This window comes from Strigops habroptila, chromosome 8, assembly GCF_004027225.2.
Source record: "Strigops habroptila isolate Jane chromosome 8, bStrHab1.2.pri, whole genome shotgun sequence".
In the NCBI taxonomy this organism is placed as follows: domain Eukaryota; kingdom Metazoa; phylum Chordata; class Aves; order Psittaciformes; family Psittacidae; genus Strigops; species Strigops habroptila.
In genome coordinates, this window is record NC_044284.2 from 41,540,267 (window position 1) to 41,568,101 (window position 27,835).

The following is a 27,835-nucleotide window of genomic DNA, read 5'->3' on the forward strand; positions in this document are numbered from 1 at the left end:
TGCAATCATGCAACTTTTGGAGAATCTTTTTTTCATTTCTCTTCCCCTCCTCCTTTTCCTTTGCACTGTCTTCTCTTTCTTCTCCTTTCCCCCAGCTTTCTGTGGCCTGCCAGCGCAATTTCTCTCCTGCCTCAATTCATATTCACCTTTCTTGCGTTTTCTCCTGCTCTTCTGCTCCATCTCCATCCTTGCTCTCTCCTTGGCTGATACCTCCCCATCTCTTCACCTCTTCCCCCCACGCACACCGTGCTACACTTCTCCCCACCTACATCTCCATAACTATCTCCATCCCTATCCCTATCCCCATCCCCATCCCCATCCCAGCCAGCCCCAAACAGTTCAGGATTCAAGCTGGGGCTGTCCCAGAGCTGCCATCACTTACGGAGGGGCTGGCCTGGAGATCTAGAGGGACGAAGGTGACACGTTCGGGACCAAACCGACCCCAAAACAGAGCAGAAACATTACACCGAAGCGGGGCGCCCTCCGCCGGGGGAGCCCCGGCGCCACCGCACCCCCCCATCCCTGGCGAGCAGGGGCGGAGCTAAGGCTCGGCCCCGCCCCCCCGCCGGGCCGCGCCCCGCCCCGCGCGGCGGTGGGCGGTGGCGGCGGTTGCCGTGGCGATGGCGCCTTGCCGGCGGTCGGTTGGCTGCTGGGCCGGCTGACGGCTGGGAGGTGGCGGCGGGGCGGCGGGACGGGGAAGATGGCGGCGGCGGCGGAGGAGGCGGCGGCGGTGGCGGCGGGGCGGCGCTGAGGAGGCCCGAGGCGGGCTGAGGAGTGGCGGGGCGGGCGGGCGGGGGCCCATGTGTGGCGGCGGCCCCCCCCCGCCCCCCACTACCGGCGGCGGCGGCGGCGGCGGCCCCTTCGGAGCCAGGCGCCGCTGAGGCGGCTCCGCGGGCACAGAGCGAGCGCGGCCCCTGCCCGGCGGCGGCAGGATGAAGTTCGCCGAGCACCTCGCAGCGCACATCACCCCTGAGTGGCGGAAGCAGTACATCCAGTATGAGGTAGGGCCGCGCCGCCGCCACCGCCTCGGCCCGCTCCCCTGTGCCGCTCGGCGGGGAGCGGCGCCGGCGGGGTGTGGATGTCCCCCGTGCCTCCTCGGAGCAGAGCGGTCGGTGCCCGGGAAGTGCCGCCCGAGCGGCATGGGTGTCCTCCAGCGCATAGCGGCTGCCGGCCGTGCGGCGGGGGTGCGAGGCAGCTCCCCTGCCCGGCAGCGGTGCCGGGCGGCCAGCAGCTTCCCGCCCGTGTGGTCGGCGGGAGGACGGTGCAGACACAACGTGTTTGTCCTCCGCGAGGAGAGGTTCCGGCTCTTGCCACCCCCAGAGCTCGGGACCGCTCGTAGGAAAAGCGCTGGGTGGCCGCTTAGTGAATTAATTGGTGCCGGTAACCTTTCGGTGTGGGGCGAAGGTCAGAAGGGATGGGGAGCCTCTGAGACCGCGGTCCGGGGCTGCGCAGCGCACGGGTCCCGGGCGTCTCCGACGGGCCCGGCCGCAGCCCTCGGCGCAGCCCCGCTGCCGGCAGCGCCGTTTTTCAGCACCACCGCCAGTTCTCCGCACCGGCAGGCAGAGGAGGGGTGACTTTGAGAGGCGGCCCAGCCTCCAACTGCGGTTCCAAGGGCGAGACCCAGGGGCGAGCTGGTGGGGCAGCACCCACCGCCTCTTAGCCGGAGGCCAAGCCTTCCTTTCCTCCAGGCGTTGCCCTGCGAAGGGCCACAGTCTAGTTTGGTAATGCCAACAGCTTACCTGAGGGACTCAAAACACGGCCGTAAACCTGGCATCGATTGCCTTATTGTTTTTAAAATAAGGCTAGTGAGGCTTTGCATCTTGCTATTTCAGGTACTTGATTTCAGGTGAACCGCGCGAATCGGGACATTTATGAACACTGTTTACACAAAGTTCTGCTGCATTAAGCATGAATTATTTGCAGAATTCAGCTTTTCAGTTTTTATTACGCCAACTTTCTAAAGGTCACACTGTTTCAGATTTATCATAATGGTGCTGGACTTCAGTTTAACTAGATGAAACTGAAGGTGATTATTTGCAGCAAAGCCATTTCCTATTTCAGCGTTAGCAGTAAAAGTGTTTGGTGCCAGTGATGTTGGTGTATTCCACAAGTAATAATTAAACCTAGACAACACAAAGCTGGTTATAGCAGAGCCATGATCAGCGGAACTTCTTGACTAATTGAGTCAGTCAAAACCGTGCAACATTTTTTATGATTTGAAGGCCTGTGTTTTCTCTCTAGGACTATAATAGCAATTGATTTCTGATATCCCTATTAATCTCTCTATGTTTGCAAGGAAAATCACATATATTTTATATGGCTTTGTTGTAATGCTGAACTTGAAAAGTTTATATCTGCTCTTTTGACTGGTTTTGTTTTCCTTTGTTTTCGTTTACCTGACTGCAAAGGAACGGATGTTTAATTTAAAACTGCAGCTGGATTTGACTTTAGAACAAAATTGCAATCTCTTTGAATTATGTGGAGAACTAGGTGACCAAATAATGCATCAGTCTTTGAGAGGGAGGAAAACCATTGTCTTGATAAAGTACCAGTTTAGCTCTGCATCATGTCTCCTATGCATTATCCGTGCAATAGTTGTTTTCTGTTCCTGGAAATGGAAAACTTGCCTATCTATCTAAGAGAAGGTTTGGTGGTGGGTTGGAGGTGAAGGAAAGGAGGAAATAGATGGGCAAAAGATTGGCTGCATGCTGACCAGGCAGGTGTAGAGGGGAGGGTAAAGGAAACCCAGTGAATTATGACACACTGATTAATGTGCAAAGAACTCGGCTGCTTATCGGTTACTGTTTTCATTTTAGGAGGTTAATTTTCAGATGTTTTAACTAGGGCAGTATCATGATGTCATTCTCCCTTCCCCCATCCCAATACAAAATAAAGGTAGATTTCAGTAAAAACTTCCTTCAAGTTGTTACTCTTTCTAGACTTCAGGTAATCTTCTTGAATAGATAGCTTAATGTAGAGTGAATTAAAATTTAAAACTCACCCTCCTTTTTAGTAATAAGTTTCAAAACTCTTTGTTTCCCTTGCTGCAGCTGACTGAATGTGAGTCAACCTCCTGCTCATGCATATTACAGTGATGGAATCGCTTGGCATTTATTATTCAGTAACTGGTGGTCGTGAGGGTGTGGTGTGTAGAAGGCCAGCGCTACCCTGGTTTACTTGTTGATTATGCTTGAGGCAAAAAGCGTACAGCCCTCCTTTGTCAAGAAAAATTCAGAGTTTTTGATTAGCAAACATAAAGCCAATAGCTATTTGCGTGCAGTATTGCTTACGGAATGTATCATAGTAAAAAAAAAAAACAAACCAACAGTATATTAAATAGCATTACAGTATTTTTTTTCATCTGGCAGTTTATATCTTTTCCTTCTTAATTAAGACAGTAACCAGGCACTGTTTCAGAGGGGGATCTTGCTGTGCAGGATTTTAACTCTGAAAAGATTATTCCTTTTTCCAGGGTCTTCCTATGTCAAGTTCAAGATGCTGGTGAAAGGACTAGAAGATGGCATAGAAATGGCTTTCTTTAAGTCATTCTGTATCATAAAGCTTATATGTAATCATCTAATTTTGGTGGTTATTTCCACTGGAGAGCAGGTAACTCAGGCAGTCAGGCAGCCCCAAACTGTAGTAAGACCCAGGTAACTTCTGAGATCCTCACCAAACTGCCTTTGGTTTGATGGGATGAGCAGTGTGGCTTCAAGGAGCTTTGCCTCCCGTAAACTGCTATTCTAGGAGTGGGGTGTAATGTGTTGCTGATAATATTGTGTTTTGAATACACAAAAACATAGTTTCACTTTCAGATGGTCTTTAACAATTTACAGTCCTTGAAGTTCTTACCATTAACATCATCTTTCCCTCCAACAATAGTCTAAGTATTATAACTGTGCTAGTAGGAGGTATGGAAGTTGCCTGAGCTCAGGGCAGACACTTGGTCAGTCAAAGTGCTCTAGGGAGAGAGAAACCTACTAATTTTCTTTAAAGTGGCAAAAAGGAGGCATATTTTGATAACTGTGGTTTAGATTCTTCTTTTCTTTCAGCAAAAGCTCAGCAGTGACCATTACTGTATGCCTGCTTTTTGAGAAAGAGCGCTTGGCTTGTGGAAAAGAGGAAAAATGGTGACATGCTATTCCTTTTCATTCAGCTTTTCACAAAGACATTTGCCATGACTGAGTCAATGTTAAGATGGAGCTTTACACAAATTTTGATTGACTTGATTTGACTTTCCATTCCAAATTTCCATTCTAAAGATTGCCTGAAAGCATGCAAATTGTATGTCACATTTACTACACAAACTCCATTCCCAACCAATGGTTTTTGAAACCTAAGTCAGTGCGAGTGATCAGGAGGGTTTTATATGAGGACTAGTGGCAATAACATAACACATGATCCCAATATAAAGGAGCATTTCTGCTGCTGAAGTACTGAGTGTCATTATCAGAGTACTCCCTGGGTGTGATTGAGTTTAAAACAATGTATTGACAAATGCTTAATTTGTGGAAATGCTTCTTAATTATGTTAAACACTAAATATGCCAGTTTTAAACAGCTTTGCTCCTAATTTCAATGGCTGTCATCCAAGAACTTCCTATTTGTTAAAAGTAATGCTTCAACTTTCTGTACTGGCTGCCTTGTCCGTGCAAAGACCGCAGTGGTTTTCGGGGTGCGTGCCAGGCCCGTGGGGTGCTGGCTGCCTCATACATGTACCTGGGCACTTGGCTCCCCCAACTGCTGCGTCTGCAGTGTGGAGTAGGCACGTTCTCACCGTGCAACTGGGCAGTGACGCGTGGATGTGCCCTGGCCTTGGCAGTAGTGAGAAGATTTGCTCACCTTGTTTTAGGGGATCTGGCAGCGTATCTTCTGTAAAGTCAGTAGCCTTTTCCTAGACAAATTATCGCTGCAGCATGCGTTACTTCTATGCACTTCTTGTCTTAAAACCTTAAGTTTAGGACCATTCATTTACTCTTCAGTTACTATGATGTAAAGATAACATACAAAACCAAACGAATTCCCATATTTGTGTGTCAGACAACAGAATTCTCTTTTTCACATAGTCAGTACCAAAAAAATTCAGGTAACTCTCAGATGAATTTCAACGGATGCTTTTTTGCCTAAGATCATGCTTTACTGCATTTAATATGCGTTTTTTTTGAGTTACTAGTCCTCTGTTTATCCACAAGCCATGTGCAGATTTCCTTTGCTCTTGTGTCCATCTCTGGACTGCTTTTCGGAGAAAGAGGAGAGCATTATTCCATCTGCTCAGACTTCTAAATGGAAGCGTACATCTGCACGTCTGGCTGATGGAAACTTGGTGGAGTTTTGCAGTTGCCAGATGGCAATTTTGTTTCAGTTAATCTGGCCTGAATTTACTTCTCTGGATGCAGAAGTCTGATGGTATTTTCAAAGAAAAAGTGCTTAATGCCTTTGAAATTGCATCATCTGGGAAAGACAGAGAATCAGAACACCAGTTATTACAGGTGCGAAGTCCATGGGAGAGATGGGTAAAAGGTATGAGCAGGTGACTTTCCTTCCCTTCTAAGGAGACTCCAGGTTTTAAGTACTTTTGCCTTTGGAGAAGAGAAACAGGTTACTAAGTTTCAGAAATAATTTCTGAGACGCAACCTCCATCAGGGAGTAGGAGGGGAAAATGAAACTGATAGCTGAGGTAGCCTGCTTGCCTTTAGAGTCTCTCTTCCAGAAACAGGCTTTCAGTTTTTGGGAGGTAGCCAGTTCTGCTTGTCAAACCCTGCTTCATGATAGGCAGTTCACACCCAGGCTTGCCACCTCCTGACACAAATCTGTTGTGCTATTTCACTATTTGTCCTTCTGGGTGTTAGCGGACGAGCTTAGAAGAGCACAAGCAGTTTGAAAGCTATTAATTTAAAATGTTTTGTTTGAGTGTTTTAAGGTTTTTGTCCTTAAATTTGTTCACCCTTAAGGTTTGACAGGTGCATTTTTAAGTGTGTTTTCTTTCAGCCTTTTTTTTGTTGTTGTTGTTCTCTGATACACATTTATGCAAGTTTACTGTGAGAGCAAAGTGTATCACAGCACAATTTAAAATAAAGGAATAATTCTTTTTGTCTGGTTTTAGGGCAGAAAGAGTAAATCTTAAACTTTTGAAGTTGACAGTGATGGATAACTTCTGGAAACAATAATTTCTAAAATTCTGTATCTAGAGGAATAAGTACTTTAGGTGTGAAGGAATACTGAACCTTTCAGGTTATTGGTTTACTCTCATAGGTCAGGTAAGCAGTAACAAAATCTGCTGTTCTGCAGCTGCCAGATTGTAATATATCAGTCTGCATGGGGAGAGGTCTGTGGCATGATGGACACCTTCAGCTTTCAAGATTGTTTAGTGCAGAACCCTCAGTGTTGTGATCCTTTTTCATTTATTTATTTTTAATGGCTGATAAAACCAGAGATAGGAATTACAGTGCGAGTTTACCTCTGTGTGGATTAAGGGATGGAGTTCTTAGTACTGTGACTTTCAATTTGCTGTCTCTTCAGGTTTGTTTATCCTATGTTTTGTGGTTGTGGTTCATGGAAAAAGTTACAGGTAGGCAAGGGTGACAAGTGGGATGACAAAGGGGGAAGGATATTTTGACCACTTGGTACATGGAGGCAGATCATGCGCTGCTGACCAGTGAGTCACGAGGGGGGAAAAAGGACTGAAGTGGCTAGTGTTCGAGAGGCAGTTTAGAACAGAACCAAGGGTGGAGGAGAGCAGTGCCACTGGAACGAGGATCATTTACCAGTGACTCAGTTGAGAAAACAATTATGCAAGTGACCTTTGTTGAGACCTCTGTGGACTCAGGAGTCAGACCTTTGAGAGATGTCTGAGCTGCTGGTGTAGCCTGCCACCTAGGATATCTTATGATAAGCAGACATGTCCTTTAGACCTTATATTTGCTTAACAGAATTGTAACCACCATGTTACAACAGTGCTGAGTTTTCAGCTGCTGAGCTTGTGGGGTTTTTTTGCCTTGAGGGTATTAAGGTATTTGCTGTTTAGGCTCTGATCTTTTGACCTGGGGCATGATGACACTGAAGATGGTAAATGCAGAGATGTAGGTTTATAGAAATATAGGGTATGTTGGGAAGCAGGCAGGAGAGAAACAAACTAAAAAGTCCTGAATGACTTCTGTTAGAGTTCTGTGGGCTCAGAAGTGAGGGAATAAAATCTAGTTTTTGCAGCAGCTGCATGTGAAGCACGCTCATGTTCAGTATGTGCATTAAGATGCCTGTCTTTATCAGATGATGCAGGGTGTGTGTAAACAAATAACTTTGCTATAGGAATGGGTCCTTCCTGGTGGCTTCTAATTCCAGAATTATGGTTAAAGTTACTTGTTCAGCCATTGATCTGAATTCAGTTTGATTCTTGTTTGCACTTGTGATGTGTGAGAGATCAAATCTTTAGTTTGTGACTGGAATAATAGCAGCATCTTAATAACTGTCTGAAAAGAGGCCTTCGGAAAAGGAGCTGTGAGTGATAAGGTTTCTGATGTGGTGCCTCACTCCGGGCTCTGGTAACTGGAGTGCTCAGTATTTAGCTGTAGGACCACCTTGCCTCCTACTCCTGCCGCCTGCACTGCTCATCTCTTACAACCAGCAATCTGAGTGTGGGTGAGCGGCTTGTTCTGTGGTCTCTGGGAGGCAGCTTACTGTGCCTCTAGGACCTGAAGACTTAGTTAATAATTCTGGCTGGTGTTAATGTTGTCCTTTAGTTTCCACCTCAAGAGAAGGCCATCACCCCTGGTTCCCTAATCACCTTTGTCATGTTATCTTCAGCTTTTAGAATGTATCTGTATTTCTGTACTTCTATATAACAGTGATAAGAAATCCCTGAGGCTGTTTTTCCTCCATTTGCCTTGACAATCTCCTTTGTGTCACGCAACAGTTTTTTGTTGTTGTTGTGTGTGGGTTTTTTGTGTGTGCGTGTTTTTTTTTAATGTGAAACCTTTAACATCCTATCAGTCAGGAAACGTTTTTCCAAGGGAAGATGTTGATACAGTTACAATAAATTTTATAGGTTAGTAGGGTATCAGGCTTTAGACAAAAGCAGTCAGTAAACGTGAACTTGTCTTTCTTTTCTTAACAAAAGAATGTGCGATAGCACTGGCATCATGTACCATAGCTTTCTGTGTAAGTCTGGCGGATAAAAAGGCTTTAATTGCATTTGTTCTCAAGCAGGCATATCAAAAGAATGTTATTTTTTTATTTGTTATTTTAAATACTAACTGTATTCCTTGTTCTTTGCCTCTCTCTTGCAGGCTTTGAAAGAGATGCTATATGCAGCTGTGGACCAGGCCCCTTCTATAGAAGGTAAGGAAATTGTAACAGAGAATCATGTTTTTCTTGGCATTGGGTGCTGGACACGTAGTCCTGCTACTTTTCTGTCCTCAGTTCTCCTAAACTGGTAAACTTAATATAGTGATGGGCAAATGCCTGGCCTTTCACAGCCTGCATGCTATTTTTATTTGCTAGAACTATTTGTCCTCTGTCATTAGGACAATAAATGTCTTTGTATAGTTCAGGACTTCAACAGCTGGATTCCTCCTGCTTATAAGGGCATTCACTGATGGAAGTACTTTCTTCTTCATTTGAGAATAGAGCTTTGTTTTCCTGTGACAGCTAGCCACTTCAGGAGATAATTGTGCTAGAGAGATACTGGTTCCTGGTTTGTTACTGGTGAATTCAACTGGAAGAGTCTCATCCTTTCATTCTGTGTCCTCCATGAATGCTGTGCTACCTCTTGTACGTAGACATGAGTATATTTTCTTGTATGCATGTGTTTATTGCCACTGAGTTCTCCAGATTGTTTTAGTAGAGCATTTGGTTTTAAGCTCACCACGTTTTGAATAGTTTGGTTAATTAAGTGAAGATCTGTGCAAAATTTCTCAATAGAGCCCTTTATCTTTCTTCTTCCTTTCATTGTCTTTGAAGTACTGAATAGTTTTTGCCTTTATGTTGCTTCACTCCCTACTTTCTTGCCTTTTGTGTGGTTTTCAAACTGTTTTTGTAACCTTCTTTTATTATTTTCACTTTGATAGTAGTGCAATGTTAATATTGGTAACCTCTTTGAATGCGTCTCTGGGCTTCTTTCTCGAATATTTATAGAGCAGAAGAACAACTGCTGCATCTAGTGTAGTCAGTTTGCTAACATCAATAATGATAGTCACTATTAATATTAACTTATTAACTACTTTGTGTTGATTAGAATTGGGAAATGAGGTATGACACTTATAATAATGTGGATTTTTTTTTTCTTAATTTAACTCTACCTGGTCTTTGATTAGAATTTTAAAACGAAAACTGCAGTAGTTAATAAACTAAATTGTGTGCGTGTGATGGATCAGTCTGTCCTTATACTTTCCAGAAGTGCAATCTTAGCTGAAAACTTCATTGAAGCTATGCTCAGATGAGTATAATCTTTAGGTTTAACCTGACACTTAGTTGCTCTCTTGATTCAGCCTGCTAATTTTGTTAAATTTATCAACCTTTTCTCCAAAGTGCAGGTCCTAGAACTAGATTTCTAAAGGTTATGGTCCAAACATAATCTAAAATATATGGGTTATCTTTGGAAATCTGAGGAAAACTTGCCAGAAATAAACTGGCAAAAGAGGAAAATCTTGCTTTATTTTTTGAGTTGCAAAGTTGCTTAAAAACCGCCCACAAACCTCCTTCTACAACAGCACAAACCCAGTTTTCTAGCTAAGAGGAACTAAAGTGTTTTGTGTAGGCCAAACTGACTATTAACAAGACACAAAGACAACTTACTAATTTTGTTGAAAATCCAGCATTAGTTTTCTGTTAGACTGGAGCACTTGCAAGACATTTCCTCCCCCCCCCCCCCCTTCTTTCTTCTATCCATCAGTTTATTATTGACAATGGGAGCAAATGGTGTCTGTGCTAATAAAGTTTTTTAGTCTAATGTCTGAATGTGACTTACTAAATTTTGCTTGTGATACCTAGAATTTCAAGGCAGGTTTTTTGTTGCTAGCCGTAGAATTCTGAAGTGTTATAACACAGCATTTTGATTTCTTTTTTCAGTGCTTGTGGTATACTGATGTTCTGTAATGTGCTGTGATGTCTGTGTGTAAATATATTTGGAAAATGAAGAAAAGGTGAAGAATAAAATGGTACAATATTAAAGTTATGCTCTTTTAAATGTGAAAAGAGTTTGAACTTGTGCTTCTACCTCTTTTGGTGGTTTCAAAACCTCAACAAAAGGAAAGTAATGACTTTACATAAGTAGAAAAATGTTCTATTCATTTTTGCAGGGATTTGGTCGCTTCCTCTGTACAGTAGAAGAATGAAGTAATCCAAATTGCTTTGAACCAATCATATTAAACACTGTCTTCCTTGACCACCTTTAAGTAGAGAGCAGCTATACTGATCCCTTCCCCTTTTGTTCATTAAGAGAATGTGAATATGTGCGTGGCAGTTGAATTATTTTTAGTTTGTTTTCAGTGTGCTGCTTGCCTCTCTTTCTCTCTGCTGAGAGTGAGTTTTGCTTTTCGGTCTCTGGGTCCCTCTCTGAAAATTGTGTGTTGCTTCGGATGGGGCCAGGCTATTTGAGCTGGAGTGGCTGAGCTGTCTATGGGCAGGTCTGAGCTGGTGGATTCTTCTGCCATTGCCTGTAGGAGTGCAGAGGTGACAGAGGGAAGACAGATGGCTTTCCATGAGCTGTAGCTTTAAGGAAGGCTTGTACTGGAAATGGAACAAGACCAGCTATTTCTCCATTGCTGTTGCTTACTTCCTTCTTCTTTAAGCCATTCTGTCCTTCTTCATAGAAACCTTAGGCCAGGGTTAGTGTGTGACTGCACATAAACTGTGCCCAAAACACAGCTCTAGTCCCTATCAGAGGAGATGGAGCAAGTTCCTTGAACTTTGTGGGGGATGCAGTAGCTATTGTCAGGGGTTGGCTGTTGGCCTGCATGTTTTCAGTTTAATATGGATTTTGCAATGGATACTTCTATGTCAATTTAAGCTTAGCATGGAAACTAGAGGAGTGTGCTACTGAAAACCAGTTTATGAGCCTAACGTAATCTCACTTTGGATTGGTCTAACTAACCCTGCTTTCTAGTTGATCACGGACATGCTGTAGACATGCACAGTTGATTTTGATTTACCTTACATGTATTGTAAAGCTGTTAATACATTGGACTGTGAAGAAAAGGGAGCTTTGTATACCAAATCCTAGTTCTTAATCTGCTCGGCTGGATGTTCAATTCAGGACTTGTGAATGAATTTCTTAGATTTCTGTTGCAGGCTACTTATTATGTCAGTTGGTAAAAATTGTATGCATACAGAAATGCTTTGTATTGCTTAGTAGTATGCTGGGAGCATTTTGGCAAGTCTTTAAATCAAAAGAAAATGCTACCCAATCAAGGCATGTTGTAAGTAGTAGGCAAGGCAGGTAGTAGGCGAACCATGCATCATTAATAGCTTTCACTGGATTTGTATTTAGGAATCTTGTTTTGTGGTTGGGATGTGGATAAACAAAGCTAACTTCAGAATGACTCTTAAACTCTGCAACTGATGGTGCTAGTGCTACTTTAGTGGATAAAGTGTTGCTGGGAAGAGGATCTTGGCTCTAAACTGTGCAATTTTTACTCTGCTCATTGTCTAGTTTTATGGTGACCCTTCTCATTGTGCTGCGTTGAATTATACCCATGTCTATCTGCTTTTTCCTGTTTTCAGGTAATAAATGTAGACTGAGATGTTAACCAAAAACCCTGTAGAGATCAATAAACAAAACCTGTCAAGGCTGTATGATAGGAGGAGATTGTTTATAGTTGTCCCCTGACACTGCCGCAAGGTGCTGTTGCTCCCTGTGTTTCATGAGAATTACACCAGACTGTATGCATGTCTGTCTTGGCAGTTGCTAGCTGTACACATAGATTTCTTTAATCTGTTCAAACATACAAAGTAGACAGACGGGGGGGTGGGGGGGTGGGGCAGAGAAGTGTGGAGAAATGTAATGGCGGTTTTTTGTATGCCAGTGTTATTCCTCCAAATGCTCATAATCTTTTTACTAGGCTTTCCTCTGGTGAAACTTGCACCATCTTTCCACCTGAGTAACATCTGTACCAAATTAGTGTTTAGTCTGTTAATTCAGTCCCATACACATCAGTGGAAAAAGTGTCAAATGATGCTTGATTCCCAGCTGTATGATGGGACTTGAATTTCTGAAGAATTCTTTGATGTGTGTTTGCTTTGTTAGCTGTTTGTTACGTGCTGCTTTGTGTGACTGGAGCAATCTGGATGAGCTGATGCTGCCATGATGGTATTCTAAGCTTCTGAGTCTTCATGGCATGGCAGTAAGACCTGCACGCAAGCATGTCAGGTCAGTGTGAGCAGGCGCTGTGCCTTGACCTGCCTTTAGGAAGAATTTGTGACAATTTAAACCCAGCAAGTGCAAGGTAGAATTTGCAGTATTGCAAAAGCATGAAATACTGACCTCACCATAAGCATGTTGATTTTTTCGCATTCCTTGTTGCTTCCTCTGCTTCCTGTCCCATTCGTCACCTAAGTAAAATGGGTTACTGGACCACTGTTGCTTGGAGTCCTCCCGATTATTCCACTTGGTGAGCAGATGTGTCGGTATCTCCCCAAGCTCCTTACGACGCGGCTCTTCTCAGCTACAATGGAGATGAAAGTGTGGCTGTAAATTATTCATTCTGATTATCTGCTTGAATGGGCAGGGTCCACTCTAAATATTATTTCCTAGAATTATTTGTCTTTCATATACTGAAATTTAACCTCCCTTTAATACTTGTGTAAACAAGTGCTGTTTCAATATCAGATGGTAGAAGAGTGTTCTGTTGTATCCTCTTATGATGGAGATTACTTATTCCACTTAACCCCAACCTTGAATTCCAGTGGCATTTTTTGAATGAGGATCACTGCTGGTTGAAGGGCTGTGTGGGGCTGGAATGGTGTGACAGTGTAGGAGTGAGAAGTACTGGTACTTTAAGGTAGAACTCAAGCCCCAAATGAATAGGTGACATTAAAATAACATTCGATTGGTAGGGGACAAGCTTCAGTGGTAATGGAGATCTACTGCTGGTACTTGTGAACGGGTGACCGTGTGGATTACTTGCGCTAGATTAGAAAAGCAAGAGGTGCAGTTTGGGACATAGTGAGAATGCCAGCACTAGTCTTGTGTGGTTATACCCGTGTTTCTGCTTTCATTTGCAATGCACTTACCATGTTAACTGACAGCTACAAATCTTCAGTTTGGATTTATTTCTGTTACTAAACAAATAAAATAGTATTATTTAGGGTGATAAGTAATCTTGGTGAGTAAGCGGGGTGTGGGAAATCACATTCTTTTTTTCCAAAGGAAGTTATGAGGCTGGCAATTTTTGTTTGTTATATGCAGACATGCTTTATAGGGTTGATCAAAGGCTTATGGTTTGTCTATATATATACAGATGTCCTCTTTTATTTCAAAAGAAACATTTATTTCCAATTGTATAAGCTTACTTTGTAGCAGGTTGAGGTTTTGTTTATATGGGAATGTATAAGGCTTAAGGGAGTCTTCAAGAGAACTGCTTCACATCAACTGCTGTGGAGCAGTCACAAGCAGATTAGTGCTTTGTCTTTATTTCTTTATGTTGTTGCACACCCATGAAAGACATGGGGATTATCAGCGTCCTTCTGAAGGGTGCGTGTGACTGGAGGCTGATGTCCTATACTGTAGATGCTGGTCCTTGATTCTGAGCAGATTGTAATTCAGCCTGGAGGCCTCAGTATCTACAACTAATCTGTAAACTTGGAAAAAAAAAAAAAAAATAAAAAAAAATCCCATGACAGTCCTCAGTTGGAGACCTGGTGCCAGGAATAAAGGTCAGGTTAGGTACAGAGCTAAAATGATTGAGAGTAACTTGTTCATAGTGCAGACAACTGGTCAATACAACTTTTGATTTTTATCACTGTTGCATAGACCATAAGTTCTTAAGTTGTGCCATAAGAGTACATTCAGAGCTGTCTTGGCAGCAGGGAGCAGCCCTTGCTACTGGCACTAGGGACTGGTGTGCTCAGGGTCCTGGACCGCATGCAGGTGCTGGTTCCTGTGGGCTGCAAGTTCATTTGTACTTTCGTACCTGGCTGAGAACCCTTTCAGTTCTTAGAAAACACTTGCTCCAGGAAGTCTGTGGGAGAGTGCCCTTGGTGCAGATGGGAGCTTCCCTGGGGCTCTCTGGGCTGGTGTGGGACCACACAGGGTAACAGAGAAAACAGAGAAGGTTGTGGTGGGAAGTAGTTTAGCAGGTTGATCATGTACATTACTATTTCTTTCTGAAGGAAGCTTGTCATTGCAGTTGGTGGAAACACTGGACTTCCTCACATTTGCCATTTGCCCCATGGCCAGATCCTGGACTGATGCATCATTTCATCCATGTGCACAAGCCAGAAAGCTCGTGTTGCTGCTGAGCAAGCCTTTTTTCCTTTTCCTCTGTCTTCTGAAGTGTTCTGGATGACTTCCTCAGCAGGTTAAAGAGCTTTGAGGCATTCACATTGGGTGAAGAACTTGAGTCCTAAGTGTACCAAAGAGTATAGGTTCAAGGCTTATGGATGGTCACTTAATTGTTTTGCAGTTTTGTTCTGTATCCCTTTTTTTTTTTTTTTTTTGTTAAGCATCCTTTGGTATTGTGTACTAAGAGCTGTTAAACCCAGGATAATCAAAGAGCTGTATGTATCTGTGGAGGTAATAGGGAAAGCTGAGTCTGGTAGCCAAGACTGGCCCATATGAAAGGGCTGCACCTAAAGGCAGTTTTCTTTTGCAAGTCTGCAAACTGCATATCAGCCCATCTGCAGAAGGGCTGTAGATGATTCCTTAATGATGTAGGTAGGGTAACAGCAACATCAGAAATGCTCAACTGTGCCTTTTTTCCCTTTTTCCTTCCTGCATTTGCTTTCCAGTAATTGAAAAATGGCAGTCTCTTATCTTTTTAGTGGTTAGAGGAATTAACAGTGCTTGTAATTTAACTGGTGTGTGTCAGGTTTCATGTTAGTGGTCAAAACTTGAGGGTTGAAAAGCAGAAAAAGATTCATAAAGCTGGGAGATTGACAGACAGCCGTGCTTTCAATGAAGCACTCCTGAGACAACAGTGAAACATCAAAAAGCATTTTAGCTGTATACATGAAGAAGCAGTGCACATATATATACAAAAGGCCAGTATTTATTGCTTTGTTTCAAAAAAAGACCACACTAGACATCTCAACAGCAAGATTTAGGGTGCGTGTAGGAGGCAGCCTCTGGGTTTTTAGTTATCCTTTGGAGCTGTATTTGAAATAGGTGATTTGAATTATTAGACAATTAAGATTTTGGATGAGACTATAGCTACTTGGTGAATAATGCAATATGAATTAAATTTGATTGGTTTCTCTCTCTCTTTAAAAATGCATGCTGTGGGCAAAGGAATGAGCAGAATATCCCTGGAAGGAAATCTGGTTCTTCTACATCACAGCTGCTAGCAAGATGCTTTAGAAAAATGGCCAACCTGCCAATACCCCATCCTGACATTCCTGTGTGATGCAATGGAGGAGTAAAGACTGTCCCTGGGCACCCTAGAGTGGTCCTTTCAGTTGTGCTACCTTAATCTGCTGTAAGGCCACACCATGCAGTGGTTGCCACAATAATGGACTCTGAACACGAGAAGATCTGTCTTTCATTCAGGAGTTTTAAAATCAGCAAGGATGTGGTAAGAAGTTAACCCATTTCTGGATGTGTTTCCTTTTCCTGATTACCAAAGTAAAAATGAAGGCTAGTTGTGCATTCACCTGTTGGCTTGGGGTTTTTTTACAGTGTTGCAGCTTGCAGCTTGCAGCTTGACCCCTTTTTAGTAAAAGTAGATAATGAATTAATTTAAAAATGTAATCATACTTTTTGTAAATACATAATCTTTAACGTTAGTTACAGTGTAAAACTGCAGAATTACAGCATCCTAGTTTTCAAAGCCACAGTTAAAAAAGGGGGTTAAAAATATATATTTTATTCCATTTATTATATGGCCATTTAGTTAATATATTTTAGATTGTTTTATACTACTTTTGAGTTTGGTAACCCTTTTCCCCTGAATTAGTACAGCCTAAATGTAAATGTCCAATCCTGTTGTTCTGTTTCCCTGAGAACTGAGAAGTGGTGTAGCTTCAAGAAAATTGCGGAAAGGGGTATATATAAAGGATATTTTACTAATGTGTCATATGACAAGAGTACCTAAAGCTCTTTAGTTGTAAGGCACTAGCACTTTGAGAGTTGTGTATGTTCAGCTAAAAATCACAAAGAAAAATGCAAGAAAGTACATAAATCTAATTTTAAAAATAGTTACTGCTCTGTCCAGGAAGGTGACTGGTATTGCAGCAGGCACAGAGTGCCTCTGGAATGGTGCAAAGCCTGCAGGCCACCACACCCCATTCTGTCTGCTTGTGGGCACTGGCTCTTGCATTGTGCACTCAGCAGCTCAACTTCCCCTCTGCAGAGGGGGGAAGCCTTGTTTATCTCCTAGGAGATGGGAAACCAATTTCTACTTCCTGATGAGAAGCTGACGGGCTATTTGACTTAAGAAGAGAGGCAGGCAGTGTGGTTGGTAAGAGGGGAATTGCATGCCATAACATACCAATATAAATGCAATTTATTTTGCATGTGCTGTATAGCTCCAAGCACATGTTTAGAGTGTGTGAGAATTCTTTGCGTGCTGAAATGTGAGCTCTAAATAGCAAAAAGAGGCAAATTTAGCATCCAGACTGTTTATAATCTTGGTTTTATTTTTACTGTAATTGCTTAGCATGCTTTTATAAATGCTCCTAATGTATTTGTGGGGCAAAGTGCAGAGAAGCTGAAAAGATCAGTGTGAGTGAGCTGTTAATTCAGGATTTGTCTTGTCCCACGGTTGCAGACTTGTCCTGACATGTGGCCAAGGCTGTTATTCTGGTAGTGCCTTTGGTGGTGTCCTCTCCCTGCACAGCTCTCCAGAACATTTCTGCAGAGCTCCTTGCTTCTGCTGAGATGGAGCAGTTCAGTATCATTGGGCCTGTTTAGTGGTCAGTCCTGTAATGCGTTAGCTATAGGGAAAAATGGGCATCATTGGTCTAAACCCCTATTCTTTGTTCTCATTTTTTCCTATTCTAGCTGGTTGATCACTTATAGGAGTTCAGTGTGAATGACTTTGTATTTTTAATGCTGTGTGTCAGGGCATCAGCAGCATTTACAGTGTGGTTGCTAACCTGTGAACCCAGGTATGCTTTTTAAAGGCAGCTCCTTTATGAGCATAGCTGTAGGTGAGAGTCACAGGCAGTGCAGTAAAATGGGGTAATAATGAGCAGGATTGGCTGATGTACTTACTTACAAGGTAAATTCTGTAAATAGGTTAATGGAATTTGGGTTGTACTTAAGTGTTTTGATATGACTTTGTCTTCTCTAATCAGAGGTAGCAATTAGAAAGCAAGGAAATAAATAATCTGAAAGCCTGATTAGGCATTCTGTGTTACTTCATAGTCTTTTGTATATGCCAAATGGTCCTTGAGCTCTGCTCAAGTCAAGTCAGTAAGACTTGTTTATGAAAACTTCATGTTTCACTGGGTAAGTCAGTAAAGTGTGGATTGTGAATGAAATTTTGAGCAGTTTGAGGCAGAAAGGTTAAAGCCAGGATGCTGAGCTTGTAGGGTTTGCCACACTTCATGAGGCCCATCTGCTGCAATGATCCTGACTGTAAGGTAACTGCTGGTTTTGGTGAGCACTTCAGGTCCTGCAAAAACACCCCATATCAGGTGTGAGTTTTAGCAATACATCAGCAATGGGGAGCCTGCCACAGCTTTGATGCTGTTCTCTTCAGCAGATGTCATCTTCATGATGAAGCCTCAGAAAGTGACAGACCAGGAGGGATAGTGAAGGGAAAAGGGAAGAGATTCATCTGTGTGCAACCAATCTGCCAGGAGTGGGTCAGGGCTTGGCCCCAAGCTGTTGGAGGGGCTGCGGTGCGCAGTAGAGCTTGCGAGGCTGCTTTTGGTTCCTGGCTTACGTTTCTGTGTACATGTGGACAATATTATTCCCCAGCTGGTGTCTTTGGCTCTGGTGTTAGCTGCACCCATATCTTCTTACAAAGGAAGATTATTTTGCTACTGCTTAAGTCTCTCAGGCTCTAAAGACACTGTCAGAAAAGCTTTCAAATCTACCCCTCCAGTTTTAAAAATCAAAATGCAGCTCAGCTGGAATTGATCTGTATCAATTTTCCATTCAGCTTCTTCTGCTTTCAGCCAGCTCCTATAGATTCAATTCCAGCTTTTGTTCTCAGCTGATTGGGCTGGGTTGATGTGGCCACATGCTAATGCAGTGTTCTAGATGGAGCAGATGTGCACCCGCTTGCTTTCCGGCTGAGGAGGAATTCGGTGTTGGAAGGTGCATGATCTGGGTTTGGACTTGCCTAAGCACAAATCCAAGTAATAAATTAGTCATCAGACACGGAATTCATTTCCCTGGGGTCACGGAGAAGGAGGCTGGTAAGCCCAGCTGTCAGTCAGGAATTGCTGATGCGGGAACTCTCACTAGCTGAGGAGGTTCTCCCCACCCTTGCTAATACAGTAAGGCTAGGTTGCCAAATCCTTTAGTTTGGTATTTCAGTAGCAACACAAGTGCTTTGCACTGTGTGTTTAAAGTCTTTGGTCTCTTTACCTAACTTAAATAAAAATGTTAACTGGCTGTTTTGAAACCAAAGGCAGCAGACCTTAATTGTAGCAACTCTGCAGTCGTCTACATGTGAGGCAATTTTACTGAATCCTATTTATGTGTTAAGCAGGGTATGCCTGAGGGGTTTGCCTTCTTCCATCCGTTTCAGGAGTGATTTCATGGTTATTGAGGTACATGGGTGATAATGGGATGAGTTTGGGAAGAGATTTTTCTGCTCTGCCACCACCTTATGACCTTGGCCACCATTCTGTTTGTTTTGGTTTTTTGCTCTCTTGTTAGTATTTAGCTGTAGCACATAGCTCAAAGTGGCTGGTCTCATGTATGATGATTATTTTCTGAGATGTTTGGAAACTTTACCTATCAAATAACGAAGATAAATTATGGCACTGTGTGCTGTTTTGTACACAAGTAGCTCAACACCTTGTTTGAGAATTTCACTCATGTGCAGTGTTTTACTCTTTAGAGTAAGTAGAAAAGGCTGGTGTCAGCATTCTTTTTCTGCCTTATGAATTTCCCTATCACAACTTCTACCTATGCTGATCCCTTGGAGAGTTGCTGTTATGGCTCCTAGCCAGCCTGTCAATTTTTTCTGTTACCTTTGCTGGACAAACACCATGGCAGTAGCAGATAAATGAGTGATTCTCTGGTGTAGCGAGGGAAAGTGGCATAAGAACCTCAAGATTATGGTTGATGCTGTGGGCTTTTGAATGATTTATTTATTTAAAAATACTGAATAACAGTGCTAAAGCTTTCCAAATACTAGCTTCTAGTTTGCCTGAACTTTCTGGTATTGGAAGGGCTTGATTTTTATCAACTCCTATACTGAATTGTTCTGGAAGTGCAAAAATTAAAGTATTGCAGGGGGATTTATTATGAATATTGCAAGAAGCTGGGATTAACATGAAACTGCACTTTATACTTGCATTCTTTTCTTTGAATATTTTGCAGTTACTGATAATGTTGCAGTTTGAAAACAGTCTTTTTGTCAAAGTGTAGTCTGGAGAATGGAAGCGTTCAGTTTCTGGTGCTGTAATCTTGTATAATCTCTATACCAATTACAGGAGATCCCACTAGAAATATTCTATATTGAAATAAAAAAGAATCTTCGTGTTAAATACCACAACTTCATTGTGTTCTCTTGCAAATAAATACCCACCAGATCTTACAGTCTTCACATGGTTCTGTTCTTGTGAGATTTTTTAAACAGAGAAGGTAAACCCCAAACCTTTCAGAGTCTTAACTGATGTCAGTACAGGTTTTCATTTTCTGGGAGTAACTTGTAACTGTAACCCAAAACTGTGGTTTGGGTTACCAATTATTTCAATTGGTTTTTTGCAGATGACAATTTTTGGCTGTAGCGGAATGGAGAAAACTGCCACTGCGAGTTCTCTTCCCATTCTTACATTTACTCTTTTTCCTGCCCTTTGGCTAGGCTAACCTGATATGCCTTGGACTGCTTAAGAACTGATGTTTTGTCATTCTCTGTTCTTCAATTTTAAGTTTATTTACACAAATTAACAAAAATGAGGAAGTACTTGAAGTGCTATGCTTATTTGTTTGTATTGTGTTGTTAATGGTCAGAGTTGGCAACTTCTCTGTTTAAAATGTTGGAGTCTTATTTGTGGATTCAGATTTGGTTTATGTTTTCGTTTGGTCACACTATTCTGTTTTTAATCTTTCAAGACCAACATTGATGATATTTTTTTTAATACTAAGTCCTGTTTCTGATCTTTTAAGTTAGAATTCTGTTCTGCTGTGTCGGAAGTGAGTGCAGCTGCTTTGCACTTGCAGCTTCTGGATTACTCAGCGCTTTCTGTTTTGCATAACATTGTGCTGATCTTTGTTGGACTTAATTTATCTAGATCTTCAGTTTTCCATGTTGGAGGGCAAGGAGATTATTTGAACTGAAAACAAAGGCTTATATGGCTATTTGAAACGTAAACAAAGCAGAGAGCATGCCATCAAAGAGTGTGTTTGCTGTTTTTTACCTGGTGCCTCTCTTGTACACCATGCTTGGTGGAATTATTTGTGGATGGAAAGTTCATAGTTCGGTTGCAAAGTCTGTGGCGGCTTCTGAGAAGAGGCGGTAAAGAGGAGACAGTGTTCGCTGTCTGGTTTCATATCTCTGTGGTGCACTGTGTCTTTCCACCAACCTTAAATTAATCTTCTGTGCTTTCCTTCAGTGTGTGGGAGAAAAATTATCTGTTCAGATCCTAATTAAAAGTGTCCAATTTAATAAGCGTTTTGTACATACATTTATTTACAAATATTCTTGATCTTCAAGGAATCCAGCTCGGTTACTTGCTGCTTGGTGCTCACTTTCAGGCTGCAAGATGACTGACTGCAGAATTTGATGGCTCTGTGCATCTGTCTGTTTAAAACAAGCAGTTTTGTAGCTGATCAAAGCAGGAGGATTATGCTGCTGCTGTGGAACTAAACTGGTGAGGTGGGAGAAATGGCAGCTCTGAAGCAGGCCTGCCTGAACTGACGGGCTCTTTGGTGCCAGCAGGATAATGTGAATAATTTGTTGTTGTTTGTTTTTTAGTTTAGGTTTAGTTTTTTTTGTGATGTTGATCATTCTGTTGGAATATTTATTCTTACATTTCAAAGCCTAAGCAACTAGGTTACTTTTAACAGAAAGCTGTACTGCAAATAGTTCCATATGCAGTGTAAAGTTTGTCTTTACCTAGCTGTAAGCAATATAGGGCATCCTCTATAGATGTGGCTTTTCAAACACTATTCTTATATAGAAAATAGGGATTTTGTTTTGCACACATGTATTCATACTCTGAATGTAAAAGCTGGAGAGTTATGTCTGTCTTATTAAACAATATATTTATCCCAGAAATGGAGAAGTATATGGAACTAGTGACATGTTACAGATTACATATACGAATTACAGTTGCCTTCTGTGCTACTGGTAGGCAGTTGGGTTCTGTCTTTTCTTCCCATATGTTTCTGGTTTTATAATTTACCAGATATTCTCATCTAAATGGTGCGTACTTGGGTAACTATATTCAAAGGCAGTCTTTTTCTTCCTCTCTAATAATGCTTTTTATTCATCCAAAGTGCACCTGGATGTGTAGTAAGAATTTGTTATCAGCCAATATAATCTTCTTAATGTAAAAAGAAATAGCTTATAGAGCAAGTAAACTTTTCACATGTTCTGCATTTAAGCATTTTAATTTCTGGTGTGTTTGTTTTACAGTTAATCTATGGATGTAAATTTAAAATTATTTGCAAAACCCTTATTTTCCTAAGTTGAATTGAAACTCACACAAGTCTTGAAGTTTCTGTGACCTGTTAATAATAAAATAAATAAATAATCAGCAAAAACTTTGACCTAGTGGTTTAGGAATTCAGTCTGTAGAAATGCTGGCTGTCTCTGTCCTAAAAGAAACAGTTGAAGAATTAAACCAGCTTCTGTTAGCCATGGCCTCTTCTTTGTGGATGGTGAGGTTCTTCTCTCTTCTCTTCCATTGTTAGTTTATTTCAAGTTAGAAAACCAGTAAAAAGTAGAAGACTTCCCTGTTGAGTCAAGAGTAGGAATACATCATGTCAACTAGAATCTGGTTCCAGTTACTGCTTCTGTTAAATTAGTTACATTCACAATGTACAAGTAGCATTTGTGATATCGGATCATTTTTAAAGGCAGATTCTGTTTAATAGCTTTCTCTTGTAATTGTGTTTTTATTACAGCTTTCTCCTTACTGCATAGCAAAGGATTTTATGACTGAAATAGGAGTTGGTGTCTCATTCTTTTGACAAGCTGATTTTGAGTCTGGCTGTGTCTTGCTTTTATAGACTACGATATTTCTTTTATATTTTTTGGGTAGCTAGTTTAGTGTCTGGTAGATGAAGATACGTGTATATTCCATAAAACTTTAGTGCAAGTGTTTGAACTTGGATTATCTGCAGCTGCTGAGGAGTAGAGAAGGAAGAGGAAGAACAAGAAAATTGTGGTTTGGTTTCTGGGCAAGGAGTGAGTTCCTGCAGAAGGCATGGTGCTTGGCAGGGGAAAAAACCAAGACTGATAGTGTTGAGCTCTTTCACTCCTTGTGTTCATTCAATCTTGTAAAACTGTTGGAATCATCACTCTCTTACAGAGAAAAATAAGATAATGTGAGTAAACTCAGAGCCTTTACTGTTCTCCAGTAAATTGTTTATATATGATATTGTTTTCCTTAGAATTGTTAAAATAGGTCTGCCTCTTAAATAACAGCCAGATTGCATCTCATTCCATGATCCATTGCTGTAGCTTTTTTTGGTGTCAAAATTTTCATATAATGAACATAGTTTTAAGCTTCCCTAGCAGTTGGTGCTGGCAGAGAGCAAGGACATGATAGTCTGCTTACTGCAGATAGCAAGAGGGAGTTTTGTCCTCCTGCTGCTTTGTGATCTGCATTGCAGGTTGCCCGTGGTGCGAGGCCTTTAGGTTTTACATCTCCCATTCTGCCATGGGTCCAATGGAATTTTAGATATTTCACTGTGTATTTGGATTTTAATTTTTTGTATTTAACCTGCTTAAGGTTCTACTTTACATATTTAAAGCACTTCCTCTTGGGGAGGGGTGGTGTTTTTTTGATTTGGACTCCATAGTTAGCTTTAATCAGCAGTGTGGCGTTAAGAACTTTACATGAGCACAAGCTTGAGGATTTAAAAAAATCTTTCTGGCTTCTCTCTGTTCTTGCCGTTTGTGTATGAAGGTCTCTTGGAGCTTGCTCTGATGATGCTGGTGCTTCATTTGAATATCTTGGAAGTGATTTCTTATAATAAGTAAATTTAACCTGTGGAATATAATATATTATAATTAATAATATAGATTTTTTACAATTAATAATATAGATTTTTTTTTTCTTCATTACTTCCTCATACCTAGTTGGAAATTAATGAAATCAGTAGAGGTTCCAAGACCCTTAAGGACTTGCAATGTTAAAATGAGTCATTAACTATTCTAATTATGTGACTTCTAGGGCATGGCTGAGTGCTACAGGGCAAATAGGTATAATGGCAGATACGTAATACCTGGCCTAAATGAAGGCTTCTCTTTAAATGCATCTGGGCAGCTGGTGTGACTGTTAAAAATTTTAGCAAAAAGAAAAAACAAAAGGCACAAAATATGATGATTGGCCAGATGATGATACATGGCCACGATATATGGGTGTTTTTATTTGACAGCTACTTATTTGAAGGGCTGAAAAACTTGCCACAGGGCTTTTTCCCAAGAGTTAATGGAGGATTTGGTTTGTTGATGCTCTGAGTACTCCTTTCTCTTATTAACAGCGACAGAGACAGTTTAAGAAACTTTTTTTTTTTTTTTTTTAATTTACAGCTCCAAAGGCCAAAATATTTTCTCTCTGAAGCAAGCAGATCTGTATTTTCCTGTGATTGATGTAGGCTGATATGGCTGGCTTTTGAAATTCAAACTGCAGGCAGCTTCTGACATATGTATTGCAGGTAGCTTCTCTGAGGTGGACTTGTAGATAAGGCTGTTGTGTAGGCCTCTTGCAACATTTAATGTCAGAAAGCTGAGCTAAGATGCATTAATTTTATTAATGAAAGGAAGTTCAAGCAATGATAAGAGGAGTGGTAATTTGTAAAAGTGTATTTTCAAGAGCAGTAGACCTGAGCCTTTCCATTTTAACTTTAGTTTCTGCACAGGATGGGTAAAATGTCATTAGCTGAAACCAAGAATAACAGAAGTTTAATTTCCTCACAGTAGAAGAGAAGCTCTTAATCTCATGAGACCCATAATGTCAGGAGCAGAGAAACTAGCTTCTTGGTAGAAGTTATATCTGATGGCTTGTCTTGATGGCAATCGTGCAAGAGTTAGGCAGCTCATTGCTATTTCCAAACAGCAGTGGAGTAAACTTCTGTTAGGTTCAGGTGGCAAATGGCTTTCAACTATGTTTTGTCACTGAGTGCTGAAAGGAAGGCGTGCTGGCACTTTAGAGTTTGTTTGGATTTGCTAAAATGGAAGTTTAGTACACATTATTAATTTGTTGTAGGTTCAAGCATGTCTTTTGAAAATGCTTTTGGAAGGTTTCCTTTTCGAGTCTGAGGAGAGAGAAGTTATTGATACATCTGTAAACTGAAAATAAACCTAAAATTGAACCCAAAAGTAACTTTGTTACTGTCTGGAAGTGATCTTTTGGAGCCTTGAATGGTACCTACCGGGAGTTAGAGAACTGGTCCCACTGGAACTAGTATGAAATTAGAGCTTTGCAATGCAAGTAAGATCTGAGGACTAAATGCTGCACCACCACCGCTCCCTCCATGCTAGTGGGTTATTTTTTGTTCCTTTGTTTTCTTTTTGCCACCCTGGAATAGAGAAGTCCCTGGTGACATTTCTCAAAACACAGAGTGCTCTTAAGAAAAATGCTCATGTTGGAGGCTGTAGGATTCTGCAGTATTGTTGCAGTTTAGTAACCACAGGGTACTTGAACAATACAGAGAGGTATGTAGAAGACAACTCACATTCCCCAGTTGTAGGCAAGAACTGTTTTTCTTGCATTTCTTTCAGAGAACCAGTCAGGCTCATTAAGATGATTAATTAATGCAGTTTTCTGCCATTAATCTTTCTGAACACCAATATATGTAGCATGCAGTAAAATCCATTAACATGCCGTGACCCTGTGCTAATTGTTAAACTCTGCTCTTTGAACAGCTTAGAACGGAGGTAGGTGCACATAGATTGCAGTGTGGTAAGAATGACTCCCTCACAAATGAAAAGATTTAACTTGATAAAAACAGGTAATAATGCTAGCTCTCACTCGTCAGTTGTTGAATGACTTGAGTATGTCATTAATGCTATTAAAAGTTATTAAATAGGAGTGAGAAGACATGATGTGGAAAGGGAGAAAATCAGTGCATCATCATCATGTAGAACTTTGGCCCTCTGTCAGGCTGATCCGTAGGAGAACTCATTTAAAACTTATTTAAACTATTCGGCTTACAGTTCACTGACTTGGTAAATGAAGATGAGGCTAAAATGAGCACGGACAAGTTTTCAGATAAACCATGGTTTTCACATGACTGTGATTGGAGTGACTCCAGTACAATGGAAGTAAGTGCCCAACTAGACTTGCTAACTTAAGGCAGTCTTTCAAAAACTAGTCAAAAGCCTAGTTATAACTATATACAAAGAAATTTTACATAACTTCTTTTTTACTGTTTTATGGTAGTAATGTGAATACCTGCTTGAAGTAAAAATATGATGTGCCTAAAAAGATAGACAGTACCTGAACTTCAGGAAGAATAAGACGAAAGGTTAAGATGACTATAGTGACTACAACATTGGGAGGCAATGCTCATCTCCAGAGTAATAGATAAAATCCATGCGGCTATGTTTAGAATACATTTCTGTCATGCTGTACTTGGGTCATGTTGCTGGACATCCATGAAGACAGAGATCTGCTCTTGCCATGGCAGGAAGCCTGACGCTGTGATACAATACTCTGAATCTCTGATGTTCCTTTGGATTCTTTTGGTCTCTAACTTTCAGGAAACTTTTTTGAAACTTCTTCAGACAGCTCCAGCTTCAATGGATATTGAATATTACTTGTCCGATGCAAGCTATCTGTTATCTGTTTTGGCAGACTTCAGTTAGTAGCATTCAAAGGAAAAAAAATGCTTCCCTCAGTGCTACAGTTTTTTGCTTTACCATCTTCAAACAACGTAATTTTGTGGTGTTCATCCACTTGCCCAACTTGCTTATCTGTGCAATCCAGGCTTGAGGATTCACTTGCAGACCTAGTATGTGGGGATTTGGAAGGGAGAGGTTGGGGGGCTGGAAGTAATGTTATCTCAATTATTGGTTACTTTTGCATTTCTTTCATTAATCTTAATTTATACTATAAAACTGTTTAAAACTATATTCAACTGGAAATTCATTTTTGTGCTATCATGAGTGATGGGCATTCTTATACTACTTGAATCTGGTTGGAAGACCGGTACTTGTTATGGTGATGTAGGCTATAAGCAGGTCTAATGGTTCTGTTCTTTGGATCTCTGCAACTGTGACTAGGTTTATTTAATAATAATTTAATAATCACAGTTATTACTGATTAAAAATTGAGTCTGATGGAGAGCAAGCTGATCTTCCCAGTGTTCTACCTGCTCGATACTGGTGAGTGTGTGCCAGCAATGAGGAGTTTCTTGTCTTATGACTGCACTTGCAGCCCAGGTGGGTTATTTGAAACTAATAATAAATGTTACCACTGAGAAGAGGATGTCAGGTCTTGTAACTTATGGTATTTTCATATTTCAGAGGAAACAATTGAGGCTTCTATTAGTGTTGTGGGCAGTTTTTGGCAAAAGCTCTCTGAAATACTTGGGTGGTGCTAAACTTCTGTTGAATGTTTGCAAACAACTTGAACTGCTTACTTGTCTTGTAACTTGAGAGGAAGGGGAAGAGTGGAGTAGATGGCAGCCTGAAAGGTTTTCTTGAAGTTAAAAAAATTATTTGGCTTCTGTAGAAGTGTTATTTGAAGAATGCATAGACTTCCCCAGTCTAGAAAAACGTGGTATTTTTCTCTGCTCTGCACAATTACAACTGAAGGGACTTTGTACTTTGAAACCATGGCTTGTATTAGCAACAGAGCATAGGAATCTCTGTAACTTTCTGAAAGTTTGGATCATGGATCATGTGAGAATTTTCTGTGATGAAACAGTAAAACTGGTAATTTTCTAGTAGCAATTGGACCACTTTTCACTGCAATGAACACCACTTCCAATGGGTTACCTGAAATTTTAGTAACATACTCTTATTGCTAGGTGGTTGTTGTGGTTTTTTGTGTGGGTTTTTTTTCTTTTTGTTTGGTTGGGTTTTTTTTGTTGTTTTTTTAATAGGTTACAGGGCAAAAAGAAATAAGAAAAAAAAATAACTCAAAAGCACTCTACACACTTTTTTGGTATCTTAATTCCAGCATTTAAACTTAGAATTGAGGTTATAGTAAGAACTCAATTTCTTTTTACATGTGGACCACATGTGCTACTGTGTACAAAATGAGTATGAAGCTAATTACCTTCAAATGAAGTACAGCACTGCTTTGGGTAAGGGTTTATTGCCTGCTTTCTTGGCAGTATGAGGTTCATGATTGAACTCTCTCTTCCTCAATTTTTGAGCATATGA

At 41.1% G+C, this 27,835-nt stretch overlaps 1 protein-coding gene across 1 annotated transcript in view; it reads left to right on the plus strand.

Annotated features, from left to right (window-relative positions):
* The first annotated feature begins 664 nt into the window (after nt 1-664).
* The window catches only part of XPR1 (xenotropic and polytropic retrovirus receptor 1), a 110,332-nt gene continuing 83,161 nt past the window's right edge, over nt 665-27,835 (plus strand). Inside the window, exons 1-2 of the mRNA XM_030495455.1 lie at nt 665-1,001; nt 8,282-8,333. Of these exons, the coding sequence (XP_030351315.1) occupies nt 933-1,001; nt 8,282-8,333 (121 nt within the window). The 5' untranslated portion in view covers nt 665-932. The remainder of the gene's footprint in view (nt 1,002-8,281; nt 8,334-27,835) is intronic.